At 45.6% G+C, this 12,128-nt stretch overlaps 1 protein-coding gene across 1 annotated transcript in view; it reads right to left on the bottom strand.

Annotated features, from left to right (window-relative positions):
* LOC111271825 (HGTX homeodomain transcription factor) overlaps positions 1-12,128 on the bottom strand; it is a 21,354-nt gene extending 9,226 nt beyond the window's left edge. The window contains exons 1-2 of the mRNA XM_022852830.2: positions 9,193-12,128; positions 6,739-6,986 (exon numbers count right to left, since the gene is read on the bottom strand). Of these exons, the coding sequence (XP_022708565.2) occupies positions 6,739-6,759 (21 nt within the window). The 5' untranslated portion in view covers positions 6,760-6,986; positions 9,193-12,128. The remainder of the gene's footprint in view (positions 1-6,738; positions 6,987-9,192) is intronic.

Below are 12,128 nucleotides of genomic sequence, written 5' to 3'. Positions count from 1 at the left end.
CAGGTGTCATCGAGTCGTTGTACCGAATAAGATGGAATAATAGGCAGGACGGACGCGCTAAAATAAACGAATAACTGGTCCTGAATAGAACTGTTTAGGTCAGCGATGAAGAAAGTTCCTGTGAGGTAATGAATGCGACAGGAAAGAAGAACAATATAACATCTAATGAACACAGCAGTGCTTCGTGACCATTTTTAGCCTCAAACCGCCGGTCCGCTTAAATAGTAGATAAGAAAAACAATCGAACATTACATCAAACCGCTGAAGTCGATTTCTATTGGGATTCATCTTCATTCATTCATCATGCGTTTTCAAAATAATTTGTTCTAGAAATCAATTATATCATCACAAAGTCACATGGTGCGAATTAACGTACTACGTTTATTATATTACTACTCGTCCACTGTGTGTCCGCATCAACTGTATGTATGTATTAAACAGTGAGTGTAATATATGTATTTACCCATACATTTAATACAACCATGTACAGATCGTCCTGTCTCAATCAGTGAAAGAGCATTCGAGCTTTCGAATGGATTCGGTTGGATTGACATCGGTCATTGATACCCCTATAACCCTAACCCCAATCGCGCCGACAGCACCAGTGAAATTATAGTTGGCAGCAGGACTGGGGGGTGTCAGGGTTAGGGGCACCACTGTCGGCCTGTGGTGAATGCATCAAACCAGTGCAGGACCATCCCTAACGCTTCGTAATAGCAATACAATCAAGATATCAGGAATGAGTCAGGCAATTGAGGGCAATGAAAACCGAGGGGATCCGGAATGAAGTCGAAAGTTGGAGGGAAGGGAAAGCTTCGGCAGGCTACAGGACGAGACGACAGCTAAGAGAATGTTACGGGCGCTCATTTCTGTTCCCTTGCCCCAACTTGAAAACGACATGAACCCCCTGCGCGACAGATAGAGAACTATCTACAGTAGCCTACGGTCTGTTGTGTCGAAGGGGAGGAGCCAGTGGAAAGGGTCCTTCGACGCACCGTTTGACATTACTGCTACTTGTACTACTTCGGCCTGAACAGGCCGCCCGCGGGGCTGTTTTGGGGGGTAACCAGTCCCTGCGCTTTGTTTCGAACCTCTAACACCGCCTGATGAGTTCGAAAGAGATAAGCTTAAGAAGGAAAGCAGCGACACTGAGGTCGCACATTGGATTTCTTTGCGATGGGAGAGACGCGAGGGAGCATGTAACAAGAAGAGCGCAGTGAACAAGAGAAAGGGAGCAAAGCTAGCCAGCGAGTGGGCTCAATTTGGGTTGATTGTTACACACGTTGCTGGCTAGCGGCTGGCTAGCCCCTTGGTCAGCGCCTCTCCCCTACGTCGTGTCTTGCTATCGCCACTGGTTTTTGATCTCTGCTGCAAACTCAGTATCGTTACCGGCACCGTCGTTCTCGCTGCTGTCAACTTACACTGCACCGCCCCCGCGCCCGCCCAAGCCGCCATCCCCTTGGGCTGCTTTCAACTAGTCCTACATACGACTGTCGTGTTGTCTAACGATACTTCTGACGTGCAATTTCTACTGTTACTGTAGCTGATCAACGATGAACACGAGCAGTGAACAGAATGAGGTGGTCGTTTATTGCGTGGCCGTGCTGATAGCAAGTATTCGGACGCCGCATCGTATTGCTGTCGCGTGTTGTCCTTGAGGCGAGCGACAAACAACGAAAGCTGGAACGGAAGAAATTCCCACTCGGGTTGTGACCAGCAGCTGCAGTGAGTCGCTATAGAAGCAAAGTAGAGCTCATCTCCTCGTCTTTAACGAAAGCCTAGGTCTGGTGTGGCCCTCGATTGCTTCAGTCGCCCTAGCTAGCTAAGGCCGATGAGAGTGTACACAGGCCTCGCTGGCTGCGAGATGTCAGCGGAGGGTGGTGAGGGCGGCCCTGTTTAGGGCGGGAGCGCGAGCACGAAGAGCTGCTGCTGCTGCTGCTGCTGCTGGCTAGTAGCTGCTACGACCGATGGCGCAGCAGAGGGTCATTATGCCCTCCAAGATTGTCTGCCGCTTGGTTTTGGGCTGCTTTCTTTGGTGGCCAGGACAGGATCGGATGAACATGGATGAAGCCGTTGCTTCTTAGCCGCTGAAAGCGCCGTCCAACCGACGCTGACCAGCGGCTGTGTGCTGGCGGCCACCGATGCGAGTCGGTGATCCAACGAATCAACCAAACTAAGCAATCCGTAGTTATCAGCCATTGTCCAGTGGTGGAAGTGAACGATCCAAAACGGTAGCGATCAAAATCTCATTTCCTAAAGCGCTACTGTCTCCTGCTCTGCTTGAAGACAGACAGACAGCCAGCCAGCCAGCCAGCCAGGCAATGGGACCGAAAGGACGCTGTTCGAGAAAGTGGATAAGACAGAGCTGGATCAAATTGCCGCTGCGGCTTATCGTCCGGGATAAGCTGGAGACTGCTCAAAAAAGCAAGAGAATGAGGGACGCGAAGAACTTATGACGCCACTGCTCTCTGAACAAAAACGGACGGCTAACAAAACGATATAGTGTCACAGGCGATGGCGGTTTTAAGAGCGGGCCAGCTTGTTTTTCTGACACAGAAAACGATGAGGACCAGAAGCGGCAGGGGGGAACGTGTTACAGACGCAAACCGGGTGGAAAAACAGTGTACAATTAGGTGTCTGTGTATCGATATGTGTGCGACATCGATACGAAAAGGCGATTTCCCATACGTTACAAACACAAAGTTACGAACACGACTGAACGATGTGCTGATGTTAAGGATGCAGCAGCTTTTATACAAAGTATTCTCCTGAATTGCACTCCTTTTGAGAATAAGGCAGCCTGCTATAGGTACATTAGGATATCGCGCAGGCTTATCCTGATAATTATGCCTATATCTGTGAAGTATAATGCTTTCTTCACAAGCACATCCTTAGTGCGAAAACATATCGGTAATATTAATATGTAGCTGAACAATTATTCGGTGCTTCTGGCCAGATCGATCTTTTACATTTAAAATAGTTGCTACAGTAACTTTTCGTGGCAATTAGAAAGTACATCAAAATGATCTTGTACATACAGTGGGCAATACTCGTTTTCTACCCAAAACCGGTCTGCATCCTCAAGCACTCTATATGGTGTATTACTGATTCCACATAAAGGTTCTTTACGGGTGCCTTCCAGTTATTATTATTTTTTTTTCGTTTTATCGTGTCACTATCACAGTTTTTAAACGATTCTTCTCCCAATATAAGGCCACTCTGTGTCCTAACGACGCTACCGGATGCATATGTTAACACATGTAGCACATGAATCCTAATGATACGTTAGCAGTAGCAACCATCATAATTGATTATTGATTTGCATGTAAAGTACGACGATGGAACGACAGACGGGTTTAGAACTCGCTAATAAAAGTCACATGCAGGCCAGCTCCCTCTCTTTCGTCCTTTCCCGGCACCCAGCGAACGTTCCTTTCTTTGCTCCTCCCGTTGCTTCAATAGAACGGACAATCTGTTGTTTCGCTGCATCGGCCAGCCGGTAAAACTCATTTGTTTTATTCACCCATAGCCAGCACGCTCGAAGATACGTCCAGCCGTGGGGTGTGAGGCAATGCTTCATCCAGCGAGCCTACGTGACTCCCTCGTTCCGGACACCATTGAAGCTAAAAAATTCAAGCATGTTAACGACGTTCGTTTTGCTTTGATTACAGATGATATGGTTAGATAAGGCAATGCGAAGCGTGGCCGATCAGTGCTCATCGACGGAGCTACGGATGATACCACAACTACCGAATGCCCCTTATGTAGACATAAACCTTTTTCTTATCTCCCTCTATTTATTTTTAGCCTGCGATACCAGAGCGGCGTGGAGAAACTGGCCAAACGATTCAAGGCTGTACAGATTAAATAGATTGGAGAGAAAATGAACAAGTAACACGGAAAGCGAGAGACGAGCAAAATAGAGAGGTAGGACTGAAACAGCGGATCCAAGCGATAAGCTTCGGATCAGACTATCCTCAAGGGGAGAAAATACATTCAGCAGGGTGAAAATAGATGAGAGAGAAGGAGAGAGACGAATTTAATCATAGAACGCTAGCTACACGACCCAGTGAAAGCAGTATCCCGTTGCTGCTGCCGCCATTTCGCTCTGCCTACTCCATAGTTTTTCTCGTGTTTTTATCTTGCTGTGGTCCTCGGCGGTTGCTTTAATTTCTGTGTTGGAAACTTCTCAAAAATTGGTCCAGCGCAGAGAGATGCGGTACCAAAACGCAAGGTGGCTGGCTGGCTGGCTGACTGACTAACTGCCAGTGGCTTTCGTACAACCCAGCCGTGGGCCGTAGCGACCTCAACGATGACGACCGGCTCTACAAAGAACTACAGGGGCCAGGGCTCTTTGGGTAAAGACAAGCGAGGAAGATGGCGGCCAAATTGACTGTGAACAACTTTAGTGTTCGTCCCCCCAGTTTCTCTACCCCTTCCCCTTTTTCCCAGCATCCCTTCCCGACTCTCCCCCATCTTGCTTCGGAGGTCCCTTGAAGCAAGATGGAAGATGGAGCCTCGAAGCGCAGCAGTCACCATCTTGCCTTGACTCGTCGCTGTTGTCGTCACGGTGGTTCTACCCCAGATCATACGAAGCCAGTACTTCCCTAATGCTATGTAGTAAATGCTCTCGAACCATAGCAGCATAGAGTAGTATCCAATAGCTTCTTCTAATACTCCAACGGCAACTTGGTCCCCTGTAACGCTCGTTCTACTATCGTTGTAGTTCAAGCGGCCGAGCCCCCACAAAGTCAGCCCCCACTCATCTGCCCTGCTTGTCGCGCTATCTCGCGTTGGCTGTTCCTACGGCTACTACATCTTGATGTATGGTGCTACAAAAGGGACCACCAGGATCCAAACCGGGGGGTGCACACTGGGGTTGAAAGGAAGCGAACCAAAAGAGAACCGCGAGGGCGATGATCTTATTAGGAGGTGATAAATACATTCCCCCGCGCACCCGCGCGCCCGGCTACACGGGCACACACACACACACAAAAGAATCGAGACTGTTGGGTAGGGTGTCGGCTGGCAGTCTTCGCACGCCAGACATTCACTTGTGACACAATAGAATGAACATAGTTGCAATTTAGCAAGTTACTATGACACATTCATTTCCTCATAGGATTGTAATATGCTGCGGCGTTAATTCGCCATTGATGCCCTACATCGTTGTCGGTGATTATGACGACAAAACGCGGGAGGCAACGTAGCAACGAAATGCATATAATAGATCTTCTATACATAATTAAAGCGACTGTTTTCGTCTAAATCGCTTGCGATCTAAGCGTTTGACTCTAGAGCCAAACGCTGATGATCATCGCATTGCCAATGCCTCGGCAGGCAGTAGGCTTCCACACCCAAATCAGCGTCGTCTATGGGGACCTGGGGAACTATTACTAGGTTGAATATATTTATAGCAGCTAGTGTGTAAAGCAAAATGTTCACTTTAATACATTTATCAGGACTAAATTAAGACAATGAATCTCATTTTAGTTGTTCTAGTTAACTGGTTGGTTGGTTGGTTGGTGGCATTTTTTTCTACCGCTCAAGACGAGATTGCCGGCCATAAATATACCTTATAGATATTTGCTGAGCCGTATTTCTAAGTTATAAGTAGTTTGAGAGACTTGTACAGGAAGGACAAACGTAACATGCCCAACTGGATTCTACATATTAATTTCCACTCGTTGGAGCACATAGCGAATTGTTGCGTCTAGATCGTTTGTTCGGTAAGGTCGACCGTTCCTTCAGCACACGAATTTTTTCACAGGGAACTACGGGCGATGTCCAAAATTGAGCCATGTTTGTTGGCTCTGACGAATGCGAGAACCAAGAAACAACGACAGCCTTTGCGTGTATAGGCGCCACGGGTTTTTTTCCATTACTTTTTCTCCCAATGTGGGCTGTACTCATAGATGATTTGCACGACCGCTTGTTTAGAAGTCACTTTCGTAAGTGAAGCAAACGGATGTTGATGGCAATTTACACGCTTCGTCAAACATCCGACGCGGTCACATATTTACGAAAACACCGGATCCGTAGAGAACATGACGAGCGCTGCAGATAAAATATGCTCTGTGCCGCTCATATAAGAAATATGAGTTAAAAATTGGCATAAGGAATTGGAACATTAAGCTAAAAAGGGAGAAGCACTCGACTATTATAATAACGGGGTACAATTGATTCGTTCAAACAGGCAAACGTACGGAGATTGACTCAGTGTGCCATACTGACGATACACGGATAGATCAGGCTTCTGAACTAGCAATGTCGGCATTGAAGAACTGATCATAACGCACAATAACGATGCCCGTAATCCAAATCTGGAAATATTTCACTGATATTAAACCACGATAAACGTTCACGGTAGTCGCTTCTATAAGATCCGCTGAAATGAACAATGTAGTCTTTGCTAACCGAAGAGTAGCTCGATGCCTAGAACGTACGTAAAGCCGTCACATAACGCGTGACTCCGAACATTCGAGACTCTAACTGAAAACAATTATAGACTACGTTCTCACCGCAGTCCAAAGATCCACTTACGGACGTCATCGGAAACGCAAATGTACTATGAGAGATACATTCTAGCATATATATATACATAAATATCTATATGCATACATATATATCTGTATAGGTATGCTAGAATGGCTGTAGCCGTTTTGTGTCATACGACGGCGTGCCATAGTTCTAGTATAATTAGATGCGATATTTCATAGTTAAGAGACAAGGACTCACCTTTACTTGGCTTTCACTCATGCCTAATGCGTAAGCGAGCTTGGCCCTTTCAGGACCAGCGAGATACTTTGTCTGTTCAAACGTCTTCTCGAGGACATATATTTGATGTCCAGAAAAGGTTGGTCTGGTGTGTTTTTTCGAAGCAGCACCGCCGAGGTGAGCGCCCGTCCCTGGCCCATTGCGACTGCCTGGCCCCGGCGATCCACAGCTACCCCCATGGCTTCCTCCCCCTCCAAGCGCTGAGCTTACTGCAATCGAAGGACAAAATAATCCGAGTAAGCGAAGTTCGCACCTGGTTGCTCCGCATCGTAACTATGAACCCTACTACTGATAAAAAAAAAACCTTGGCGATAGAATCACGTTTAGCTGAATACGTTTATTCACTGTGATTCAACATAATCTAACAGCTGCAAATATTAAGATTGATAATCATTAATATTACGCGGAGCAAAAAGCTACTCGAGTAGCGTCACTCGGTTTGCTATTATATTTTCTAAGTGTGACCAATATAGAAGTAATCAACCGATCATTCCATCAGCGTTAGGAGGCGCACTTAATAGCTACTATAAAACAATGGCTATACTAGAGATGAACAGGAAAACATTTCTATACGCTGGTACACCCGGCGCCACCCCTCTTTGCAAAGGTAAACACGACAAAAACGTGTTATTTCTGTTTTGTGAATAGTTACTATGTAATACAATGTGTATTTAGCTCTAGTGCAATATTTACATTTACATTGTGTCTAGTTAGCTTATATCAAGTCTCTGCAGTCTTTAACGCGGGACATTTTCCAGGCAACGGACGATAGGATAGGCTGCAATCCGTCCATGTAGAATCGTAAGCTACAGTATAATACAAATGCCTCCGCGCAGTCCTATTTGATCTGCCATTAGCTGACTTGGAAAGTGAAATCGAGCAAAGAAATATGTCCGCACTATCAGTGTTTGCCGCGTGTAAATTACTGATCTCCGATCTCTCCGTCATACCTTTACAAGTCACAATTAATAGTAATAATCCGTAGTGCTTTGAAATAATAACAAACGATAGCAGCCGTGCGTAAGGTCGCGGAAAAGGAAAACGGTGGGCCACCGTCGTCGCCTTGCCCGTTTCCATTCTCAAATAAGAGAAACATCATTACGTTTACCATTAGAAGTTCCTTTTGTAGCGTCTTTTTTAATGTTTCCTTAGATACCAGCCATACGAGATATCAATACAAAAAGCAGTCGCCATTGATTACTGTTCTGCTAAGAGCGCAACTGGAGGCAATACTCAAACGCTGTTTCTGTACTACCCTTTAAGCTCACAAATAACGTAGACTGCAATTGCACTATTGAGACAGAGCAATCGCGTATTTCCAATGACCTACCTAGGGGAAAATGAAAGACCGCCTCATAACGTCACCTGTAAACAAGGCTATCATTTACTACTAATGCTAAATGATCATATATAGGCATCCACCGACAGGTCACTTTACAGCTATTTCAGCAGCCGCCAACGAGCTTGATCTTCTACAATGCACTGCGACCTATGCAGCTAAAACTAAAGCAGGCCGTACAACAGGCCGAACAGAAGGTTAGATTTCCCCTGGCGACCCAATTCTTTTACCACCTACAGGTCTAACTGATGTGTGGCGCGATTCTGTGTCGGTTTGTGATTTGGATCAGTTTTTTGTTGTTGACGAGACAGTGATTGAATTTCGGTCTAACCTAAAGATAGCCTATGATATTTCTTTTCTTATGATGGTTCTTGCTTGCTTAATAGGCTAGCTGAGTGCGGTTTATTGTAATGAGATCTTCACATGGTCAAAATGATACCACTGTACAGGTATTAGCTTAAATCACTTAGTCAAAGTTTCTATTTCTATCCTGTTTTCAGATACCAGACAGCTCGTGATCATTAAGTACGTCTGCTCTGCTGCCGTCAACGAGGATACATATCCGTCGACCTTGACAAAAAATCTTTTCCCTTTTTGTCATGTCTAGAATGTCTAATTTTCAATGTAGCTATCTAATCATTGACGAGCGTTCTACATGAGCTACCTAGGGTGCATTCGTCCGGCCATCACTGACATTAACAACGCAGCTGGCGATTCTACCGTGAGACCTTTATGAAATTGTGCCAGTAGTATCCATTCGCGTCATGCTCTTGTGTGATTTCCTGCTCGATATTGAGACGCGGACCTACTGCGAAAATGCCCGCCAACGTTTTCGTATGACCGCCAACATGCTGCCTTTGGTAGCGACATCTATTTGCTTCGCCTCCCCGCCATGTTGCTCAGCGTAGAGGAAGGCAGGCTTGCTTACCTCCATACAGCTATACCTCTGCATCTCGTTTTCTGTCGTTATGGTAAGCTCACTTGACCAGTAGCAGAAGCATTGGCAGAAACTAATATTCGTAACCTTCAATCGTCCGTGTCGTGTATACGCACGCCTGCTAAATTTGTTACCTTACCTCGATTTTGACAGCCTCCCCCAGGCGACCACGCCAGCAACTCGCTGGCACCAGCTTGGCCACTCGTAAAGAACAAGCTCCATCTAGTGTTCGTTGCTGCTGTCGCCGCTACCGCCACAACCGCTTCCGCTTACAACGCCGCCCAATGTCGTTGTCGTCTCTCTTTGCGTTGGCCTCCACTGCCCCACTCGGCCGGCCGGCCGACCGGCCGGTAACTCGTTGTCCCGAGTTCTGGCTTCTGCGCTGCTACCTGCATCTCACTACGACGACAGCAGCCGCGCCTACGTGGTATCGACAAGTTGCGGGTGTGTCAAACTAACAGCTGAATCCGCTATTATCATAGTCTCAACCTACAGCATGCGGAAAACAGGGGTAGATTATACAGGTCCCCTATTATTGATGTACATACCGAGCTGCCACCATGTCCTATAATTCTATGTGTCGTACATTCGCCTCTTTACAGCACTAGGTGAGTTCTGTGTGACCAGTTTGTTCTGAAGGTTGGACCCCCATTCTCGAGACACAGGGCAAGCACATTTGTCGTATTTAGCGCATAACGTGGCAGGAAACAAGGCTGTCTGAGAGTTCTAACTCGCCTCGAACAAATGTAAAATCGGTGTTGTCCACAGCGGCCTTAGCATTGGTGCACTATTAACACTTGCTGCCTCCCTTTTCTGTGGCTGCTAGTGGTCTACGGCGGCGCTAGTGGGATGTGGGGAAGCAGCCCTCTCTAGCGAAGGTTGAGAAAGGTGTGGACAGGAAAATGGGTTTGAGTTCGGTGACATTTATGTGTTGCGAACCGCAGGAGAGAAAAATGTTCGCCGGGTAGAGAAAAGTGAGCTGCACGATGCCGGCTGTGCCATCTACGGGTGAACGAGCGTGTGCCAGGAGGCTGACGTTCGAATGGTGGCTATATGCTACAAGTCTGACGAGGTGTGCTACACATCGCCTGTAAAATAGGACATGGCTCCATTGTGTGGTTGCTCAGATCGTGTTCTTACTGCAGACGACGGCGACGACGACGACGACGACGATGATGGTGGTAATGATGATGACAACGATGGAAGGACGCGAAACTGCGGATAGCAGCCGACGGAACACCTGAGCGAGCCATAACAATGTCATATGGGTCATAAGAAAAGGAGCATAGCACATGTGATGGCGCGCCAATCGTCTGAATAGAGGGAAAAGGCGCTAAATACTCTCTAACGAGTGATCAGGACAAAAAAGTCATGACGAAACATGATAGAGGAGGCCGAACGAAGTTGCAGGCTTCACACTATCAGTCATAACCATTGAAATGTTGGCTATACAGGCAAATAATACTAATATAAAAGTACATCTCCGTAGATCATGGAAATCCGGGTACAATTTTGAATTTTTGTCTGTAACTAAACGTTAGGTTAAGCAATAGTTTATTCTAAAAACATGTGATTATTATGCCAAAAGATCACTAATGTCCAAATGGAGGGGTGTTTTACTTTTATGTGTTAGTTCGTTTTGGGAAAAGGCCTCGATTTCCAAGAAGATTTTCCAGAAAAATCTGCTCCCACCGACAATATTGAGTCTGTGAGGCACTTCCTTTCGTAAATCATCTTCAACTTTTAGGAGAAGCACGAAAAAAGAGCAGATCAACTATTTTCTAGGTTATTATTAATTGGTTATTACAATATTCAGGTAACAGAAAAGTCATCACAAATAGTTTGGGCTGTGACGACTTATTTTTACACCGGGCGTTGCCAAAGGCAATGACATCTCGAACTGATTACACATTTTGTGTATTAGATTGCATCGAATAACACGGTTTATTGCCGATCATTGCAGTGACTGTTGATTGAAATCATCAATCTCTGATCTGTTGCAGGTCCAACAGAGATTCACAATCTTTCAAACGATCAAGGCGACATAGGTCCTATTAGTGTCACAATCAAGAAATCTATTTAACTGTATCAAACGGGTTACTCCGACATTTATCTACCGCGTGCATTGTCGCATAGAAATCCGCCAATATACGTTACTCGCTCACCAACTCGGATCTATGCGCGGAACCTCGTTCCATCCATCCATCCATCCATCCATCGGGTAAAATTCTCAATGATCTGACATCCTTGAGTGATTGCTTCTACTGCAGTGATCGTTGCCCAATAGATCAAAAGATCTCTATTTTTATAATGCAGGTAGTGGTCAAGTATCGGTTGTGGCCAGATGGCCTATCGCAACGTTAACCTCCTTTTCGTGGATATCTCTGGCAAAAGCTGCTGTCGTCAGCAGTAGTTGGTCTATAACATGTACGTACTATCCACGATGACACAATGTTAATACTTAGTTTTTACATTCTACTACGATTTCACTATGCAAGCGAGAGCAAAAGATTATACGCTGTAGAAAATAGTAATGATATGACTAATTTGTACTAGAGAGGTGACAGGTAGAAGCCACAAAAAAGAGCGTCCTATCTTCCGAAGCCAAGTAAAGGCTTTCGTTGAAACAGATTGAAACTCTGCCTTTATAGAGCTTTTAGTCTCTTTCATTACATGATGAATCATCTAACGATATTAGGATTAAAATAGATCAGCTATTATATCCATTGTCTGCTGTTTGGAATAGCGGGAATAGCGATACATATATGGTTTTTTTAAGTATTTTTGCTCGATTATGGCACCATGGATTAATGGCCGATGCAATGGAACGGGGGAGCCTGTGTATACAGGTTTCAGCTGAGCCAATTCTATCCATAGAACCGTCAAGTTTCGAAGATAAAAGGTAATTCGGTGTACCGTACACTTCTATGAAAGCTAACGTAACCAGTGCATATATGTATGCGGCACAGTAGCGTGTGGTAACTATGGGGCGTTATAACAACGGTTCAAGTAGGGAAATAACTACCTAGATATTTGTCTGTTTTTCTGAGTAATAAACGGTACATAATGAATGAC

The sequence above is a fragment of the Varroa jacobsoni genome, unplaced genomic scaffold (genome assembly GCF_002532875.2).
Source record: "Varroa jacobsoni isolate VJ856 unplaced genomic scaffold, vjacob_1.0 contig01070, whole genome shotgun sequence".
NCBI classification, from domain to species: domain Eukaryota; kingdom Metazoa; phylum Arthropoda; class Arachnida; order Mesostigmata; family Varroidae; genus Varroa; species Varroa jacobsoni.
Note: the sequence above shows the minus strand (reverse complement) of the source record. Positions and strands in the feature narration are given on the sequence as shown.